The sequence below is a fragment of the Lycorma delicatula genome, chromosome 7 (assembly GCF_047948215.1).
Source record: "Lycorma delicatula isolate Av1 chromosome 7, ASM4794821v1, whole genome shotgun sequence".
Taxonomy (NCBI): Eukaryota; Metazoa; Arthropoda; class Insecta; order Hemiptera; family Fulgoridae; genus Lycorma; species Lycorma delicatula.
In genome coordinates, this window is record NC_134461.1 from 6,017,756 (window position 1) to 6,036,328 (window position 18,573).

General features: G+C 32.2%; 1 protein-coding gene across 1 annotated transcript in view; it reads left to right on the forward strand.

Moving 5' to 3' along the window:
* Positions 1 to 18,573, forward strand: part of LOC142327872 (voltage-dependent calcium channel type A subunit alpha-1-like) — a 136,058-nt gene that overhangs the window by 76,634 nt on the left and 40,851 nt on the right. The window contains exons 16-20 of the mRNA XM_075371231.1: positions 1,043 to 1,164; positions 4,300 to 4,566; positions 9,168 to 9,323; positions 11,994 to 12,195; positions 12,956 to 13,120. Of these exons, the coding sequence (XP_075227346.1) occupies positions 1,043 to 1,164; positions 4,300 to 4,566; positions 9,168 to 9,323; positions 11,994 to 12,195; positions 12,956 to 13,120 (912 nt within the window). The remainder of the gene's footprint in view (positions 1 to 1,042; positions 1,165 to 4,299; positions 4,567 to 9,167; positions 9,324 to 11,993; positions 12,196 to 12,955; positions 13,121 to 18,573) is intronic.

Below are 18,573 nucleotides of genomic sequence, written 5' to 3' on the forward strand. Positions count from 1 at the left end.
TACCTTAATTTTTCATGAAGTACTTTTGCGAGATCCTGCAATCATGAATGAAATAAAATGAAAAATTAAAATAAATTATTTATTTATGTAATAATATTTATACCACAGGTAGAGTTTATAAAAAGTAAGAACACTTATCTATTTGTCTGCACAATTTTCTCTTCAGACTTCCTTTTTAAACTAACCCCAAAACAATGAAGCAGGATTAAAGGTGTATTTGTGATTCAGTTAAGATAGTAGCAAGAATTCTGGTCGGAAAGTAACTGCAAAAATATCTGAAAAGATACCGATTTCCCTCTTTAGAATCCCTAAATGTTGTTCGTTAATATATTCCCAAGAGAACCAAATATTTATTATAATCAGTAAATTTATTGTTTTTAACCCCAGAGGACCAATACTTTTTAAGATATAAAAATTCTGAAAACAGCAAAACAAACAGAAGTGACATTAGATTAAAATCGAGATAGAATGTATAAGATTAATCAGACTGCTTTTAGGTTTGCAGTAAGTGCACAGATATGTGTCTTTCCGCAAAAAACAGTACAGTTGAATCCCTTTTGATGATTTTGATGACTTGCAGTGAAAGGAAAAAAATTAAAAAAAGATGCATAAAAATTCAATATTTGAGTGTACGAATGCTTTAGACACTTTATGTAGATATGAAAGCAACTAACAACTGAAATTATTTAGCCCTACTTTATGTATCTTTTATAATGAAAATTTGAAAAATAGCTATAAGGCCTCATTGGCCACCCACAGTAATTGAAAAAAAAAAAACAAGAAGACTGTAACCTGAATCTATTAAAAAAACTGAATAAAGATTTCTTAACTGAAATGCTTATTCTAATTATAATGTAATGAACGATCCTACCAGCACATATAACATCTTATCTGTTGACTTATCACACCCAATGTTATTTGTCTCTATTTGTGTGAAACAGAATAAGACCGCTGGTTAGTAATGGCACTTTACATAAAGTAGTTAATTGGTTTTGTAAGTTGTTTAATAACTTGTTTTGATAATTTATTGTTTTATTTCCAGGTGATTGATGTCGGTTTTGTTATGCATCCGGGTTCTTATTTAAAAAATTCATGGAATGTTATCGATTTTATAATGCTATGGCCAGCATTTATACTGTTTTTCATAAAATACAACACTTCAAAGTAATTATTTTTATGCATAAATTATTTACATTTTAATTTTTGGTTATTATTAGAACTGTATGGGAAACCCGATGCATTAAAGTCATTCAACAGGCGAAGAGCTTAAAAAAAACTACAAACTTTTAACAGGCAAACCAAAACAGATTTAATAAATCTAACTATATTTAGTATTCAGCAACTGTTTACTGAAGATGCCTACAAAAGCAACTAAAAAACTGTTTATTAAACTCTCTTCACATTGTCTTTTAAAAAGTTTACAGTTATTAAAAAATTAAGTATTAATTATATGAGGATATTTCAATTCTTAAGTATGAAAGCTATGTGATTTCTGTTTATGAGATTCTGTAGAATAGTGTTGGATATAGGCACATCATGAACACAAAATAATATTTGAAAGTTTTATCACTGTTCCTCTGACACACACACACACATATATATATATATTCATACACACACACTCTCCCCCTCCTTTTGAGAAAATTCAGATTTTATAAAAGCATTTTTATACCTATTTATTCTAAAATTTAAGCATGACAAGTTTGTCCCTATTTGTTATAAAAGCTAAAGTTAATTGTTTTTATTCTTTGTGATAATCTACGATGCTCAGGTATACATTTAAATAACAGTTATAGCTTTAGTTTGGACTTTAAAGACAAATTATATAGAAATATTTTTTAGTCCTCCACTAATCTTCAATAATCTGTGTTATATTTTTAATATCTGCATCACTACTGAAAACAAATAATGAATTATTTTTCTTTCATGAGCTTCTTGTGTTTGAGAAAATTACTCTTATTTTTAATTATAACATTACGAACCACATCTTTCAATTATATTTTCTTATGAATATTCTTACAGATATAAGTAAAAAATATTATATTTCCATCGACTGAAAATTCAGCAGGAGGAATTTTTCTTTCTGAGCACATAAAAAGTAATTGCTTGTTCTAATATTGCATTCACTTCTTCGTAAATCAATTCAATAAGCATTTTTAATGCAATAATTAAGTCAAATAAGTAGACTTTTCAACTAACCTCTCTCTACTACTACCAATTTATATTTACCAAAAATTTATATTACCAAAAATACAATTGTTTCTGGAAAAACTATGTAATTGCGTCCCATAATTACGTATTTCAAGAGGAACAAGCAAAAAAAAAAATTGTTAAGGAATACAAAAGAACTCAAAAACAAGGCTGTACATGATGTAAAATAAAGTAATATAAATTTGAGCAATTTTTTTAGTAAATCTTTCTTCGATTCCAAATTTAGTAAAATATTAGATTGGATGTTAGACCAAGATGTAGAATTATGCAATATTTTCTTAAGATAATTGCAAATGTTTTGATTAAATACAATTCTAAACATCTTAAATATTTAAAAAACTAAATTTACTTTTTTATAAATACTCACATTCTTTGACTTTTGTAGACAAAGTCTTTGTTTGCTCATTATTATGTTTAAGTCATTATTATGTTAAAATTCATTGCCATTTTCAAAAGATTATCCTATAACCAATAATTAGACGTATAATTTTCTGGTATATTTGCAAATTTTATTTTAAATTTGTCTTTACCTCAAAATTCTGTTTCTTTCAATCGCATTACTTCTAATTCCAAACCTTCTTGGAGTTCTTCTAATCTTCTACATTATAAAACTGTAATACTTCCAATAACCTGTTGCATTTGAAATGTCTTTAAATTGATTCTAGCTTATAATAATTCTCTGCTCTCTTTTTTTTATTGAGTCTGATATATATTTACTTTTGCAAATAATTTTTGAAGAGTAGCCTTCCTTAGTCGATAAACATTCCTTTTTAATTTAAAAATCATTCATTTTTTTGGCCAGTAACAAATCTTCATACTCTTCACTCTTTTTGTACTTTTCTTACATTTTCCTGTTTAGCCTCCGGTAATTACCTTTTAGATAATACTTCACAGGATGAATGGGGATGATATGTATGAGTGTAAATGAAGTATAGTCTTCTACAGTCTCAGGTCGACCGTTCCTGAGATGTGTGGTTAATTGAAACTCAAACACCAAAGAACACCGGTATCCACAGTCTAGTATTCAAATCCATATAAAAGTAACTGACTTTAGTAAGACTTGAATGCTGAAACTCTCATCTTACAAATCAGCTGATTTGGAAAGATGCGTTCACCACTAGACCAAACCGTTCACCGTTTTTGTACTGTAAGGAAAATACAGAAAACTCTCTTGTTTTAAAAATTTCTTGTTTTCCACAGACTTTAATCGATTCTTTAAAAAAATATGTATCAAACTTTGTCCGGTTCCATTCTTTTCTAATCAAACCACCATATCTAAAACGTGTAGTTGTAAATTGTAGCCTCTAATCTTGTAATACTGTTTTTCTTTGAAATTCAAATAGAAAGGTTTCTTTTAATCAATTGTCAGGGCGGTCTAAAAAATCCAATATATGATTACTTATAAACTTTGTTTACAACAGCAGAAGTAATTCGGCACAAGAAATTTATTGTAAACCTTTGCCCTTATATTTCTACATAACTGTTTAAATAATCTATAGCTAATGTGTTACTGTTATTGAATATACATTTACTGGAATCTTTATCGAATTCAAAATTAAAGCTTTCCATTAGGTATTCTTCCATCTTTCTTTAATTAAAAATGTTTGTAGTCTTGTGTTATATCCAGGTCATAAATATAGAACTTCCGATAAAAAACCTAAGAAACTGTTTAAATAATCGATAGCTAATGTGTTACTGTTATTGAATATACATTTACTGGAATCTTTATCGAATCCAAAATTAAAGCTTTCCATTAGGTATTCTTCCATCTTTCTTTAATTAAAAATGTTTGTTATCTTGTGTTATATCCAGGTCATAAATATAGAACTTCCAATAAAAAACCTAAGAAAATATTGATTTTAATATCCGTTAGTTCTGTCTTATAATTTACAATAAATTGGTCTCTTGAACACACTCAACATTTTTAATTTCTCTTTGGTTACTACCTCTATAGTTTTTCAAAAGAACAGGATTCAGCTTTTGTACTATGTCTGACAGTTTATGTTTAGAAAATTAAATTATTATTACTATTATTTCCTTTGAAAAATGTATAATTGAATTTAATGTAAATATTTTTATTTTTTACAGATTTGATGGTACACTGGGACCACTGAAAGGATTACTGAGATCTATACGTACTCTCCGATTATTCCGTTTTTTTGTATTAACAAAAAAATATTTTCCAAAATTACAAAGATCATGTGATGCTATCATTAAATCTTTTAAATGGTTTCCATTTCTTTTAACATTTTATAGTATACTACTTCTAATATTTTCAATAGTTGGATTGCATTTATTTAGCAGTAAAATCTCTATTTGTAAAAATTGGGCAACTTTTAATGCTAGTTACTGTCCGTAAGTAAGAAAAATTAATTTATTATTAAATTATATATATATATACATATATATATATATGATACAGAATGTATCATGCAGTTGGTTGTTTATGATAAAACTTATTTTGTTTAAAGTATCCTCTATTGAATGCAAAACTCAGATCCGCTTAGAAATTCGTTGTGTACTGACACCTGGACTGCATCGATAATAATTTCATCAATAATGAAGTCAAGTTGAACAGATCGTCAAGCTGGTACAAACCAGTTACCTGAAGAAAGAAAAGTCATGCTAATTGTTTTGGGATTTAGAATCTGGTGATTCAAAAAATGTATTTCATATTCTACTGCAGCAGCTGTAGCATTACCATTACACACCCAAAATGAATACCATATCGGTGTATTCCTCTGTTGTAAGTTTAAAACAACCTCCTACGAGGCTACCACCGTATTGGGAACAGCTCTCCCAATAGATTTAGTGGTGAAAGTTCGGGCGGCCATGTGGAAATTTCAAAGAGGTAGGGAGACAGAGGTATTTGGGATGCAGTTTCGAGCCGAGCCTGAACCGGAGTGGAACGGTGATCGCAATGCAACGGTTCTAAATTTCGAACAGTTGCACATCTCTCGCCTGCGGAAGAGGCTTTACAGCCTCGCGATGGAAGCGTGGCAGCAAGAATGGCACTCCACAACTAAGGGTAGGTCCTTGTATAGTTTTATACAGGACTTGGAAGGATGGTAAGCCTCTAGTTCGTTTTTAAAGGCAACGGGAGCCCAAGTGCTCTCTAACCACGTGAATTTGAACCTATGTTTGTTTCAGTTCCGCCTGGCGGCTGATGAGCTGTGCGTCTGCAGGAAGGTCCAGTCGGACAAAGACACGATGTTGGACTGCCCAGCTCTTAGGGGGGCCAGAACTCGGGTCGCTTTGGAACTTAGAGGTCAAGGGGAAAATTGGCCACTCATAAGCGGCAAGTCAATGTGGCGTAACCGCCACATTGTCGGACCGTGTGGGAGTTCCTTGATGCCCTTGCTTTGTTCAACCGGCATCAGTAGTTTAAGGGACATAAGACTCCTACCGCTTGCCGTAGGAAGCTACCCTCGAGAAATGGCTGGCCATCGGTCAAATATAGCTCCAAGCGCTGTAATATGGCGGACAGGTACTTTCTGGCATTCAGCGACCTAGGCATGGCAGCAAATTGCTCCTTGATGGAATAAATATTAATTTATTGACAAGTCATATATTTTAGTATGTAGACGGGGTGCGCCTACCAATTTTAGTAATATATGGCAAATGAGCGGTGGGACATACAAGCGAGTCGTGTAGGGCACCACGCTTATTCCGCTCACACAGTTAGGTTAGCTCTAGGAGCTAATTAGGATATTGGTCGTTAAATCGTTTTGAGGCACAGTAGCCGTTTGTGGTACAAACATTCAGTCTTATGCTTTTGGGCGACCGAATGGGGTGGTAGTGGGAGAAATGCCAGACAAACCAAATTTCTCTGTTGTAAATAAGTACGGCATTATTTCAATGGCAAATTGATAACGTTCCACCAAAAATTTATAGAAAACCTTTACTAACGACAACACAGTTCCCGATATACTTAATGTACCAAACAGAATGATTAAACATTAATTCAGTATTGCACATTGACCATCAGCTGTGGTTATTTTATTATCAATTTTGAAAGAATAATTTTTCAAATAATTTATTGTATTTCTTTAATAAAAAAATGATTATCCAATTAATTTTTTATTTATGTTTCTTTTTTTTACAATTATCTAATTTACTTTTTTTTAACTTTTTAACTGTAAATTTTGTTTCTACAAATTTTTGATATCACCAAAACGAATTTTTTTTTTGTTTACATCAAATAAGTAGTTTTCTGACAAATGTACTAATCTGTTGTTTCTAAGTATGATTCTAATTATCTAACTTTTATTTGCTTATTGAACTTATCTTATACCATTTTGTTCAGAGTTAAATTCTCTTCAAGTTTAGTTTAAACATTTTACATGTTTATTAACCATTTCACAAAGTTATTGTATGTCAAACATAAAAAACAGGGTACCTAAAAATTTCAGTATGACCTTATTTCACCATGGTAGCTGAAATCTGAGCGAAACTTTCTTCCCTGGCCCTAACTCGCAAACGAAACATTTTAAGACATAAATGAACTTTTACATTATTTTCATGAGTAGAATAGATTATGAAATTCTCAGGAGAACTTCATGATACATTCTGTATATATACATATAGTGTGTAAAAGGTTTGGAGCCAAACTCTGCAGAATGATGATCATTCATGCAGACATAACAAAGATATATCATATACTTTCTTTAGTTAAAGAATAATGATTCATTTAGATTGCTGGCAGTAGACATAGTTTCTACATGTTACGTCATGTTACATAATGAGAGCTCTCACAGCGAATGAGGTAAAATAAATGAAGTGAGAATATGAGGGAATATGAGATGAGGTGACTAAATAAGGAAATGAGGTGAGGCCAAATGTTAAACTAGGAATTTTAGATGAGGAAGGGAAGATTGATGCACTTTGATCTTCTAAGGAAGAAAACAAATTTACAATTACCACACAAAGTACCAAAACTGATATGAAATTATGAACCAACAGAAAGAATAGTGACAAGAGGATAAGTCAAATTAAGGATGATACAGAGACCAGAAGGTTGATTTGAATAAAGCACTGTGTTTAAGGTAACAGGAAGCCAGTAAAAATTAAAACAATAAAGTTGTGTGATATAAAACATGAATGATCTGAAGCAGCAGAAAAATTTTAAGAAGAAAAAGAAAGGTACAACAGTACAAAATATTAAATAGAATTGACTGTGAAGGTTGAAAAATATATGAAATGTATTATCTAATTGCACACAAATAAGCCGAGTATAATAATTTATGTGACAACAAACCGTACTACCTACTGCTATTATTCTATAAACCAGAGTTTATTTATTATTCAGAAAAGAACTCCGTTGAAATTTCTAAAAATGTTTCATACAAAGATTGTTACAAATTTTATTTAATTCTTGCCTTCCTGAATGTTTTCCTAAAGATATGCAAGTAAATTACAAATACTGTCGTTGAGGGATGATGGGGGAAGGAACCCTAGTTTAAAATTTTGAAAATCTTTTTGCAGAAGTAGTTTAAAAATAAATTTACTTTAATTTTCAACATCTGATATGTTTAGCTGAAATATGTGTTAGCTATTATTTCTCCTCCATTCCCTGTTTGAAATGAAAAGAAAACTTCCTGGGAAAATTGTTTCAAGTTTTATTTTTGTCTGTTGAAACTTGTTTCTTGAATTCAACCTGAATGTATAAAATAAACAAAATGCATGACTGAAATGAGAGCGAATTAAATTTATTGTTCTGTTATTATTTATTATGTAGTGCATCTTGAATAAATGAGCAAATGGCAAAACATTTATTAGTCAAAAGAGAATTAACTGCTGGTAAATATTTCAAGTGAAGTGATGCAGATTAGAAGGTCTCACTAACAATTTAATTATATAGATTGATTCTACAAATTTTGTTTAATCAAAATAGGTAATGCCATTCATGCATAATCCTTACAAAGGAAAACAAGGGCAAATCATGGTAAAAGGTGAACTGCATGACAAAAACGTTGAAGCAAAAGTTTTATTTTTATATGAAACAGAAAGAAAGCATAAAAACCCACCTTATAAATTTGCCGGTGATACTTTAATTAAGTCATGCGATATAAAAAGGTAGTAGTTACTATGTAAAATTTCAGCACATCTCTCGCCAATTATATTTTTGTGTTACAAGATTTTTCTAGTAATATAAAAAGAGAAAAAAATTTATTACACAAATTACTTAATATCTATATCACATCCTCACACAGTCGGTAATTGCATTCAAGCAATTACTGTACTTCATACCAGCTTTTAAAGTAAACCCTCATCAAAGATGTCAGTAATTTCATCGGTTCCAAAGTATAAGTAGCCAGCCAGACTCAACTTGTTGAAAATATGGTAGTTGCTTTGTGCCGAGCCTGGTCTATAAAGTAATAGTAAAAAAGTTTCCATTTCAACTATCACATTAGTGATTTGTGGAACAGGGTCGTTAATGTTACGCAGAACATCCTTTAAAAGCATCTTTATACATCTTATGCTTCTTTTGAATTGAAACACTCTTTCATGTTCATCCACATGCATGTATCTCAATGTTCACAAACTTTATTTGTATCTTGTTTAGTCATAAAACTAAAGACACTATTCCTATTTATTGACAAGAAAAGAATCAACTTCATAACCGTTCTTTGATTTTACACGCATCAATCAGTCATTTTAGTAATTGTTATATACAAATTTTGGAAACCAAATATTTTAAACACGATGCTACTAAGTCGCTTTCAATTTATAAAATTCTCAAAAGAATTTCATGAATATTCTTTCCAGATGGGCTCTGTGTTTAATCGATTGTTACTTTAACTGTAGGTGTTAAAGTATGTAACATCAGATAATTTCAGCTGACTGAAAGTCATTTATGAAATAGTTTTTATATTATCGTAATTACTAATTAGAGAACAGCAAAATTTGTATTTTAAAAAGATCAATTATTTGTGTCTTAATAATATTTTTTCCAGACTTGCTAATGAGTCTGTGGATGTATTTTCTTGGCGTTATATTCTATTACAACATAGAATCACTGGACAACAGTCTTATGAAAAATTTCATTTTAATAATATATTTCAATCAGCACTGACACTTTTTGCTTTACATTCTGGTCAAGAATGGTCAAAGTAAGTATAATTATTACTGAAGAATTTTCTCTTCAATATATTACACATTACTGTACTATATAATTTTATTGCTAGTCCTCTAATATAGTGTTTCTCAAACTATGGGGTGCGCCCCCCTAGGGGAGCATGATAACACTAAATAGGGGCACAAGCATATCAAAAAGAAAATATTATTAAAAAAATTTACTTATAACATTTTGATACAACTAGTAATAATAATTTATATAATTTATAATAATAACTAATAATTTATATTTTTATATTCGTAATTTATATTTTATCGATTTGATTTATTAATGTATTATGTACCGATCAGAAAAGAAGACTTATTCATATACGTTAAATATTTTTTCTAATTTCAATCAAAAAGTTTCTAACATGTAGTTACAAGTTTCTAACTTCAGCGTAGTTTTAGGAAAAGTTTTTTAGGGACACAGCCGTTTCCCAGTTTTTGGAAAATATTTTAAATTTTGTAGATAAAAAAAAGATATTTTTTTTGCGATTTCAATAAAAAAAATTCAATTCACACTGTTTTTACTGATGAAAATACTTTAGCTATGGTATTAGAGAAACTAATTACAATCGATAGTCGTACTTACAGACTACAAAAAAGTTTAAGAAATTTCAAGATGTAGAATACAGTGTACCTCGGAAGTGTTCTCAGTCCATTACTTTCTTTATTGTATAATATGATCGGGCTCAAAATCTTGAGTCATTCATTAATATACTGTAATGCTCTTTGCAGGCAACACAACTATATCTATATGTAAAGCTAATTATTTAAAAAGTACTGAAATTACTACGGCAGCAGTTAAAAAGTCATTCGTCCAGTCGATTTTAACCATCTAACTTTAAGCGTGGATAAAACCGCTGCTGTGCTTCTCAGGTAGACGTAATATTGCTGAATGCTTCCACAGAATTCCCATTTATGAAAACGGCAGTATTTCTGTTGCCTGTAAAGTGAAATTCCTCGGTATTTTATTACACGACAAGTTTTTTAAGATGATCAAATCGATTTCATCTATAAGAAAATCAAATCGTACTGTTTTGCTTTGAAGCGTCTCAGTAAAAGTTAAGTTTGTCATCGTTATGGTTACATATATTATTCCCTTATAAACTATAATATCGTTTCTTCAGACCCTCAAAAGCTCGGAATGAGTTTTAAAGATACAGAGAGGAGTTGTGAGATCTGCCATCCTGACATATGAATCAAGTAGACCTATATTTAGAAAATTAAAAGGGTTAAGTTATTCTTACGTTTATATTAATAAATGTATGTTCTTTTCTAAAAAGAAGTCATTTAATCTTATCCATTTAAGTCATTTAAATCACAGTATCCATCTCCATAAAACGAACATTTTATCGTACAATTCAACACAATACTTCGACTTATTAAGCTTCCGTAGCCATTTTTATTAAGTTGCCGAACCGTTTGAAAAATCTTCCCGCAGAAATACAATTAAAAGATTTGTTTACCGAAACAAATATTACGTTCAATGAATTTTTAAATAATAATGATTATACCGGATTGTATTTTTTTCTTATACTTCTTTCTTTTTCCTGTTTAGCCTCCGGGAATTACCTTTCAGGTATTACTTCAGAGGTCGAATGAGGATGATATGTACGAGTGTAAATAATGAATCTTGTGCGGTCTCAGCTCGACCTTTCCTGAGATGTGTGGTTAATTGAAACCCGACCGCAAAAGAACACCGGTATCCACGATCTAGTATTCAAATCCATATAAAAGTAACTGCCTTTACTAGGACTTGAACGCTGGAACTCTCGACTTCCAAATCAGCTGATTTGGGAAGACGCGTTCACCACTAGACCAACGCTACGAGTTTCTTTTCTTATTTTTTTTTTTTTTTTTTTTTTTTTTTTTGTTTAACCTCCAAGTCCACAGTTAAGCATTACTTCAGAGGATGAGATGAATGATTAGTAGCGTGTGTGAAAATGCATGCCTGACCGGGATTCGAACGCGGGACCTCTGGGTGAAAGGCCGAGACGCTACCACTCGCGCCACAGAGGCCGGCTCTGTTCTTATTCTACATTTACATAAATGCACGCTTGAAATAATTTTCCTAACGACTAGAATTTTGAATTACACATTTTGCAGTAATTTTTTATAATTAATGTATTTACTTCTACAATATTTCAAGTTTTTATATTTTAAATAATTAACGTGGACTTTAATACAAACGTTTTACCTTATAATTTATATTTTTATATTCGTAATTTATATTTTATCGATTCGATTTATTAATGTATTATTATGTACCGATCAGAAAAGAAGACATTCATATGCGTTAAATTTTTTTTGTAATTTCAATCAAAAAGTTTTATCCGTAAATAAATTCATAAGATTTATTTAGAAAAATATCGCTAAAGAATTGAATAATTACTTAACATATAAGCGGTATTAGTTACACTATTTTCATCGATTATCTTTCTTCCAGTTCATACTTGTACTACTGTAAATTGAGATTCTGGACGCAAAGTGCTACGTGAGATCAGATGTTTTTAGCGCTCGGAAGTTAAACCTCCGTGGAAAATTGCAGAACGGTTCTGGAAATAGAACCTACGACTTCTATATCGGTAATTAATAACATTTGACTGCACGTACCGATTTTCTTATCATTTGTATTGATCGAATGACTTTTTTTGTTGCAGAATAATGGACTTTATAACAGACTTCAGTGACAGAACAATAATTAACGGTACATCGATCCATATACCAGTAACAATATTCTTTTTTATTTATCTAATCTTATTTAGTTTTATGTTGGTCAAATTATTTACGGCTTTAGTAATTACCGCGTACTGTGAAGTAAGAAATTCAAAACTGAGAGAGAATGGACTGGATAAAAATCAGGTAAACTTAATATTCATATCCTTACTAAGATCTTAATATTTTATCGACGCGGAAATCTTTGAGAAGGTGAGGGTCCTTTCTTTCGGAAGCCTCAACCTTTTTTTGAGCGGCTTGTTAATTTCCGCAGTTAAATTAAATTTTCCACGGCGTAAATCTATACCGATTAAGGTAATGCCATCGATCAGTGATACGCTACTCCTGTGCCGAGTAAAACTTCCCCAACCTCCTGAGGGGTTCGGGTATGACGACCAACTGCTGCTCGGAGAGAACATTGAAGCTATCCTCTGGGAAGATTTGGTTGTCTTGCAGTTCGGTTTTTTCACAGGTAATCCTTTATAACTATCCACCCTTTTTCCTAATTCTCGTTCCGTTCATCTCCATTTTGGGTTTGGGTTCATTTTTTTTAAACTAAAGTAATTTCCCATCCAAGATGTTTGCCTTTTTTAAAAAAAAAGAGCACAGGCAAAATTTAAGATAATAATTATGCACTAAGTAACTTATAATAGTACGGGTATGGGTTTAGTACGTGTTATTTATCGTGAACCCGACTTTTCACTTAAAGTAAGTTTTTTAAAAACTAAGCACGTATTTTTTGGTTTCTATGCGGTTATTAGTGTGAAATTTTTGGGCATGTAACGTGCAAATTTATTTAAACGCATCAACAAATACAGTCTTACGAATTTTAAAATAACTCGCTTTTGTTTTATACGTACTCTTTATTTTTTAAATTTATTTATTATTATTTTTTTTTTTTTTTTAGGAGGACTGCATTAATTACGTCATTTCTCATAATCCATTGAAAACATATATACCTGTCTCAAGTATAGGTATAAGAAGAAAAGCGTGGGATATAGTAACTTCTTCTAATTTTCAAAACTTCATTACAATTATTATAATAATTAACGGTTTAACATTTATGCTGAACGTAAGTGTTACCATTTTTTTTATTTCGATTAACTTTAAGATCTAGGATTAACTCCGTACGAATAAAGTCGCTAACAGGTCGATACGAAAGTACGATAAAATAACTAACAAAACAATTATCAGGAAGTCCCCAAACTTTGTAACGGTGTCTGAAATTAAATGCGCAAAAATATTGGACCAGAACTCCAAATTACCGAACGTAAGTGAAGACCCGCGTCTGACACCAAATTACGTCACGACAACTTTTAGCGTCTCCACCAAATTATGTAACGGCAACTTTTGGAGTTTGCACCAAATTCTGTCATCAAAATCGCTTCCACCAAATTATGTTACGAAGTATCCGTCGGGTTTCTGCTGTGCAATTGGAAAATAAATTTGCTCCTGGAACGACGTACAAAAATTCGATTTCTTTCTCTGGTAATGCCTGGGGGCGGCGTAAATGCTCGCTTCTTCTTCGCAGAGGTTTGTACACAGACTGTGCATTCTCCTGGGATCGGATCCTTTCCTCCTATTACCGCTTCCTAATACTCGGGGTACCTGAAAACGGGAATGTAAAGAAGATTTTGGGTGGTCAATTATAAGGGAGTTTATAACAGATATTCAAATCGGGCCGTCTGAAATTGACGGCGGGGTTAAACGGTTTTCTAAGGTAAACCGAATCGAGAATATTTTTATTTCTCGGGGTCAGGAAATAAATGAAATATTAAATACGAAGGATGAATTACATATAAAAACGGTACGCGTGTTGCAGTCGATTCAAGCACATAACGCGGTGCGAGATCGTATACTTTTTTTATAACTGAGAAATAGTAACAAGACCGGACGATTCGTATTCATATATGACGATAACTTTACTAAGGGTGATGAACCTGTCTAACTAAGCGGTACAATGAAATATGAAATATAGAAAAAAACTTTTTCTGTTAGTCTGAGATCCATCCTCGAGTATAACTGAAATGTTGTTTAAAATACTATCGAAACAAGTAACTTTAAATAAATATTAATGCGGCTTGGTTCAGTTGTGAAATAACGATACGGTTCGAACTTCTCTGTACATTCGGGTGACTGGAATTGGCCTAACCGAGTGTTCGATTAACTTTCCGGAAATACTAGTGAAGTGCCGTAAATATGAAATTTAAGAAACTTTAAATTATTTATATGAAATTAAAAAAAAACTCCCTATTCTCCTGTGCAGTGAAATTTGGATATCTATGTTAAATTACTATAACATCTCTAATCGGTCCTTATGGAGTCAGTACCTGTAAGTGAATAAAATACAACACATTTCTAGATCATTAAATAATCATTCAGTAAACTCAAAAAAAATAAACCGTAAGAGGATGATTTAAACGAAAACAACTCTGATTATAATAATAATAATTCCCATTTATTGACTAAACATATACTCTAAAATAACAATTAAAAAAAATTAATAAATATTCCAAGTCAAAGTTAGATAACAAATAAAATTAACTTAAGCACACTGAACCATTTTTCTGAAAATTAATACACGATTATAGCATCCTAACTTGCTTGTTTTGTTTTATAATTTCATTAGTCTCAAACTTCAACTATTTCTTATCGTTAATTACGAATTACACTTCCTTAAAATTCTCGTATGACATTGAAACGAATAGAAAAAAAAATATATTATTTAACTCTCTCTTTAGAATTTATTGCAAACTCTTTTTATTTACAAACTCAAATTGCACAAATAAAAAAAAAAATACTAAATTAAAAATAGACCTTAAGCTATACAGTGAATAATTTTATTTTTCTTAAACTTGGTCGAAATTCAATTACATTTCAAGCGATCTGTATCAAATTATTCAACGGTTAAAATATTTTTTTGTCTTCAATCATTTGACTGGTTTGATGCAGCTCTCCAAGATTCCCTATCTAGTGCTAGTCGTTTCATTTCAGTATACATCCTACATCCCTAACAATTTGTTTTACATATTCCAAAGGTGTACACAAAGGGCCTACACAATTTTCCCCTTCTCCCTGTCCTTCCAATATTAAAGCGACTATTCCAGGATGCCTTAGTATGTGGCCTATAAGTCTGTATCTTCTTTTAACTATATTTTTCCAAACGCTTCTTTCTTCATCTATTTGTCACTTCACTACCTCTTCATTTGTCACTTTATCCACTCATCTGATCTTTAACATTCTCCTATAACACCGCATTTCAAAAGCTTCTAATCTTTTCTTCTCAGATACTCCGATCGTCCAAGTTTCACTTCCATATAAAGCGACACTCCAAACATACACTTTCAAAAATCTTTTCCTGACATTTAAATTAATTTTTGATGTAAACAAATTATATTTCTTACTGAAGGCTCGTTTCGCTTGTGCTATTCGGCATTTTATATCGCTGCTGCTTCGTCCATCTTTAGTAATTTTACTTCCCGAATAACAAAATTCTTCTACCTCCATAATCTTTTCTCCTCCTATTTTCACATTCAGCGGTCCATCTTTGTTATTTCTACTACATTTCATTACTTTTGTTTTGTTCTTGTCTATTTTCACGCGATAGTTCTTGCGTAGGACTTCATCTATGCCGTTCATTGTTTCTTCTAAATCCTTTTTACTCTCGGCTGGAATTACTATATCATCGGCAAATCGTAGCATCTTTATCTTTTCACCTTGTATTGTTACTCCGAATCTAAATTGTTCTTTAACATCATTAACTGCTAGTTCCATGTAAAGATTAAAAAGTAACGGAGATAGGGAACATCCTTGTCGGACTCCCTTTGTTATTACGGCTTCTTTCTTATGTTCTTCAATTGTTACTGTTGCTGTTTGGTTCCTGTACATGTTAGCAATTGTTCTTCTATCTCTGAATACGGTTAAAATAAATGATTAAATTTACATTATAAATGAAATAGTTTTTACGACGGCATGCTACAAAATGTTAAATAAAAAAAATAAATTTTAAAAACGCGATATTCGGATTACATCCCGAAAATAACCGCAGCTCTAAACTTACTTTCTAATCACGCACAAAGGTAAAAATGTATAACTTACATTTTTATTCGGTAATCAGGGTTAGTCCGGTCGGTCTGTCTACCAGCCTCGTCAGAAGTTCGAAACAGAAGGCATTTTCAAAGAGACCGTGAGTTCGTACTAGTACTCCCGATTTCACAAAACGATACCGTCTATCCGGTGAACGGTGGTGACCCGTTCTTACTTCTAATCGGTCGAACCGGTCGACGTCTCATCGGGCGATCTGGTCGGGTCGATCTGGTGGGGAATATTAACCGAAGAGGCGAGTCAATACCGTTGTTTATGATTTCTCATGTAAAACGTAATATCAGTCGAAAATTTGTTGAAAATTAACGGGTTAAAATGTAAGGGGATAATACTTCGTCGACCAGAGAAGGATGAAAGCTATGCAAATTAAGCACAAATGGCAATTAAATAAAATAATGATTATTAATAACAGAAAACGAATTTAAAAAATTAAATAAATGAGAAAAACCTTCCTCTCTTATTAACATTATTTATGGCTTTCGTAAAATAATATAACAAGAAATTCTCTATTAACATTTTTATTAAGAAAACGAGGTTTATTCCGATTATTATTCCAAAATATGACCCGAAATATTAAGATTGTCACGCTACACAATAAAAACAAATAATTCAAATATTTAGTAAAGCTTTTCGGAATTATAAAGCTAATGACAACATCAATTATTACCTAGGAAACCGAGTGGAGGAGCGCAGAGTGTACAGTACGAACTGCCGTTACGAAAAACATTCCTCGGCGATGCTGACAATACTTCAGGTCGGGAAAAAATTACGCCGTATGTAATTTTTAACCGAAAACGTCTAGCGAAATATGAAAACTTCCACCCGATTGTGTCATATGAGCATCAGAAAAGAGGTGGATGAAGAATAGAGTCAGTATTAGACTGGATTAAGCGCATCTGGGAGCGTCCACCAGACGCTTTATTACGAAAACATTTATCGCTTGTAATAAACAGTTTTAGGGTCGTACAACCGGATGTAAAACGAAGACCGATTACTGTTAAGTGTGATCAGCTAACCGGTCCAGGTGGAATGACATCTATTTTTCGACCTCTAGATATCTCCATAAACCGAACGTTAAAACTTAAATTCCGTAAACACTACGCAAGCCGGTCAGCCATAAAATTAAGAGACTGTCATCGATACAGATTGTATTTCCAACCCTTTCGACAGTTGATTATTTGCGGTTAAAATTACAAAAATAATTGCAATTCTACGGCCGACGGAAACCCGAGTCCTCGTGGCAGTAATTTAGACAAGTGTGCACTATAATTTACAATAGGAAATAACAAATGTCGTTATACTTCAATCTTCTACGGTGATTTCGTTAATAAAACGCAAAAAAGTAACTTTTTTTTTTCAATTTTCCAAACCTAGTTGCGCGTGGTACATCGGTACATACAGTAACACAGAAATACATGAACACTCTGGATCGTAAACTAGCGTTTCTCAAACTGGGATCGCGGTAATATGAAAAGGGCGGTCGCGAAATTAGCCTATAACTTTACACGTAAACAATAACGGAATCATTTAATGAGAAAAATATTCATTCGTTAAAAACATTTTACTTACATTCATAAGTACGCAGGTGAAAAAAAAAAAGTTAATGCGACGGTTGCATTTGTTTTTCTTTAACGGTTTCCCCATACGGGGTTGCACGTTAAAAACTCATAAAAGCAAATTGTTTTCAAGCGATAAAATATGATTCCTATATTCGATTTTTAACATAACCGTAAACGAAAAACTTTCACAGAGGGAAGACGTGGCGAAAGGGATTAATATTTCCCACGCTTCTGCGACTAAATTACCGTATTCACTTCAACAAGGGAACCGATCTAAATCTTCAGAAGTGAATTACAGTTGTAACATTTTATCGGCACACATTTTGATGAGAACGGTAACTTAGCGGCTTAACATCCCAACCCCATAGGGGAAGACACCTGCTTTGTGACGCTTCCGGTCGCCACACCCGCCCCCCGTTCCTAGCCCTGATGGGCTTTAACGGGAGTCGTCTTTCGCCCTCTAACCTTTTACATGTGTTAGTAATAAGCCAGGCCTCGTTGGGATGCCACCGATGTAAATGCCTCGGTAGACATTTACATTAGCGTTTTATAAACTCGGCCTTTGCCTTCGCTGCAGACCTCGTCCGGACATCTTGAACGTCCTACATCGTATCCCTCTGAACTAGCTAACCGAGTTCGCGGAAGCACGAACGCCGCGCCTAGCTTTACATTTTATAGAGCTAATTCGTGTGAAAATGTCTCATAAAATTCGAGGCAAATGAATTATAAAATACTACCAAAAATGTCGGTCGCAACTACGAAATTGCAGCTGCAACAGCGTTTTCATTAAATGCATTCAGCACCCATCTCTTTGAGAAATCATCTTTATCTTCCGGGAAATATTCCGCCGACTGAAATGCAT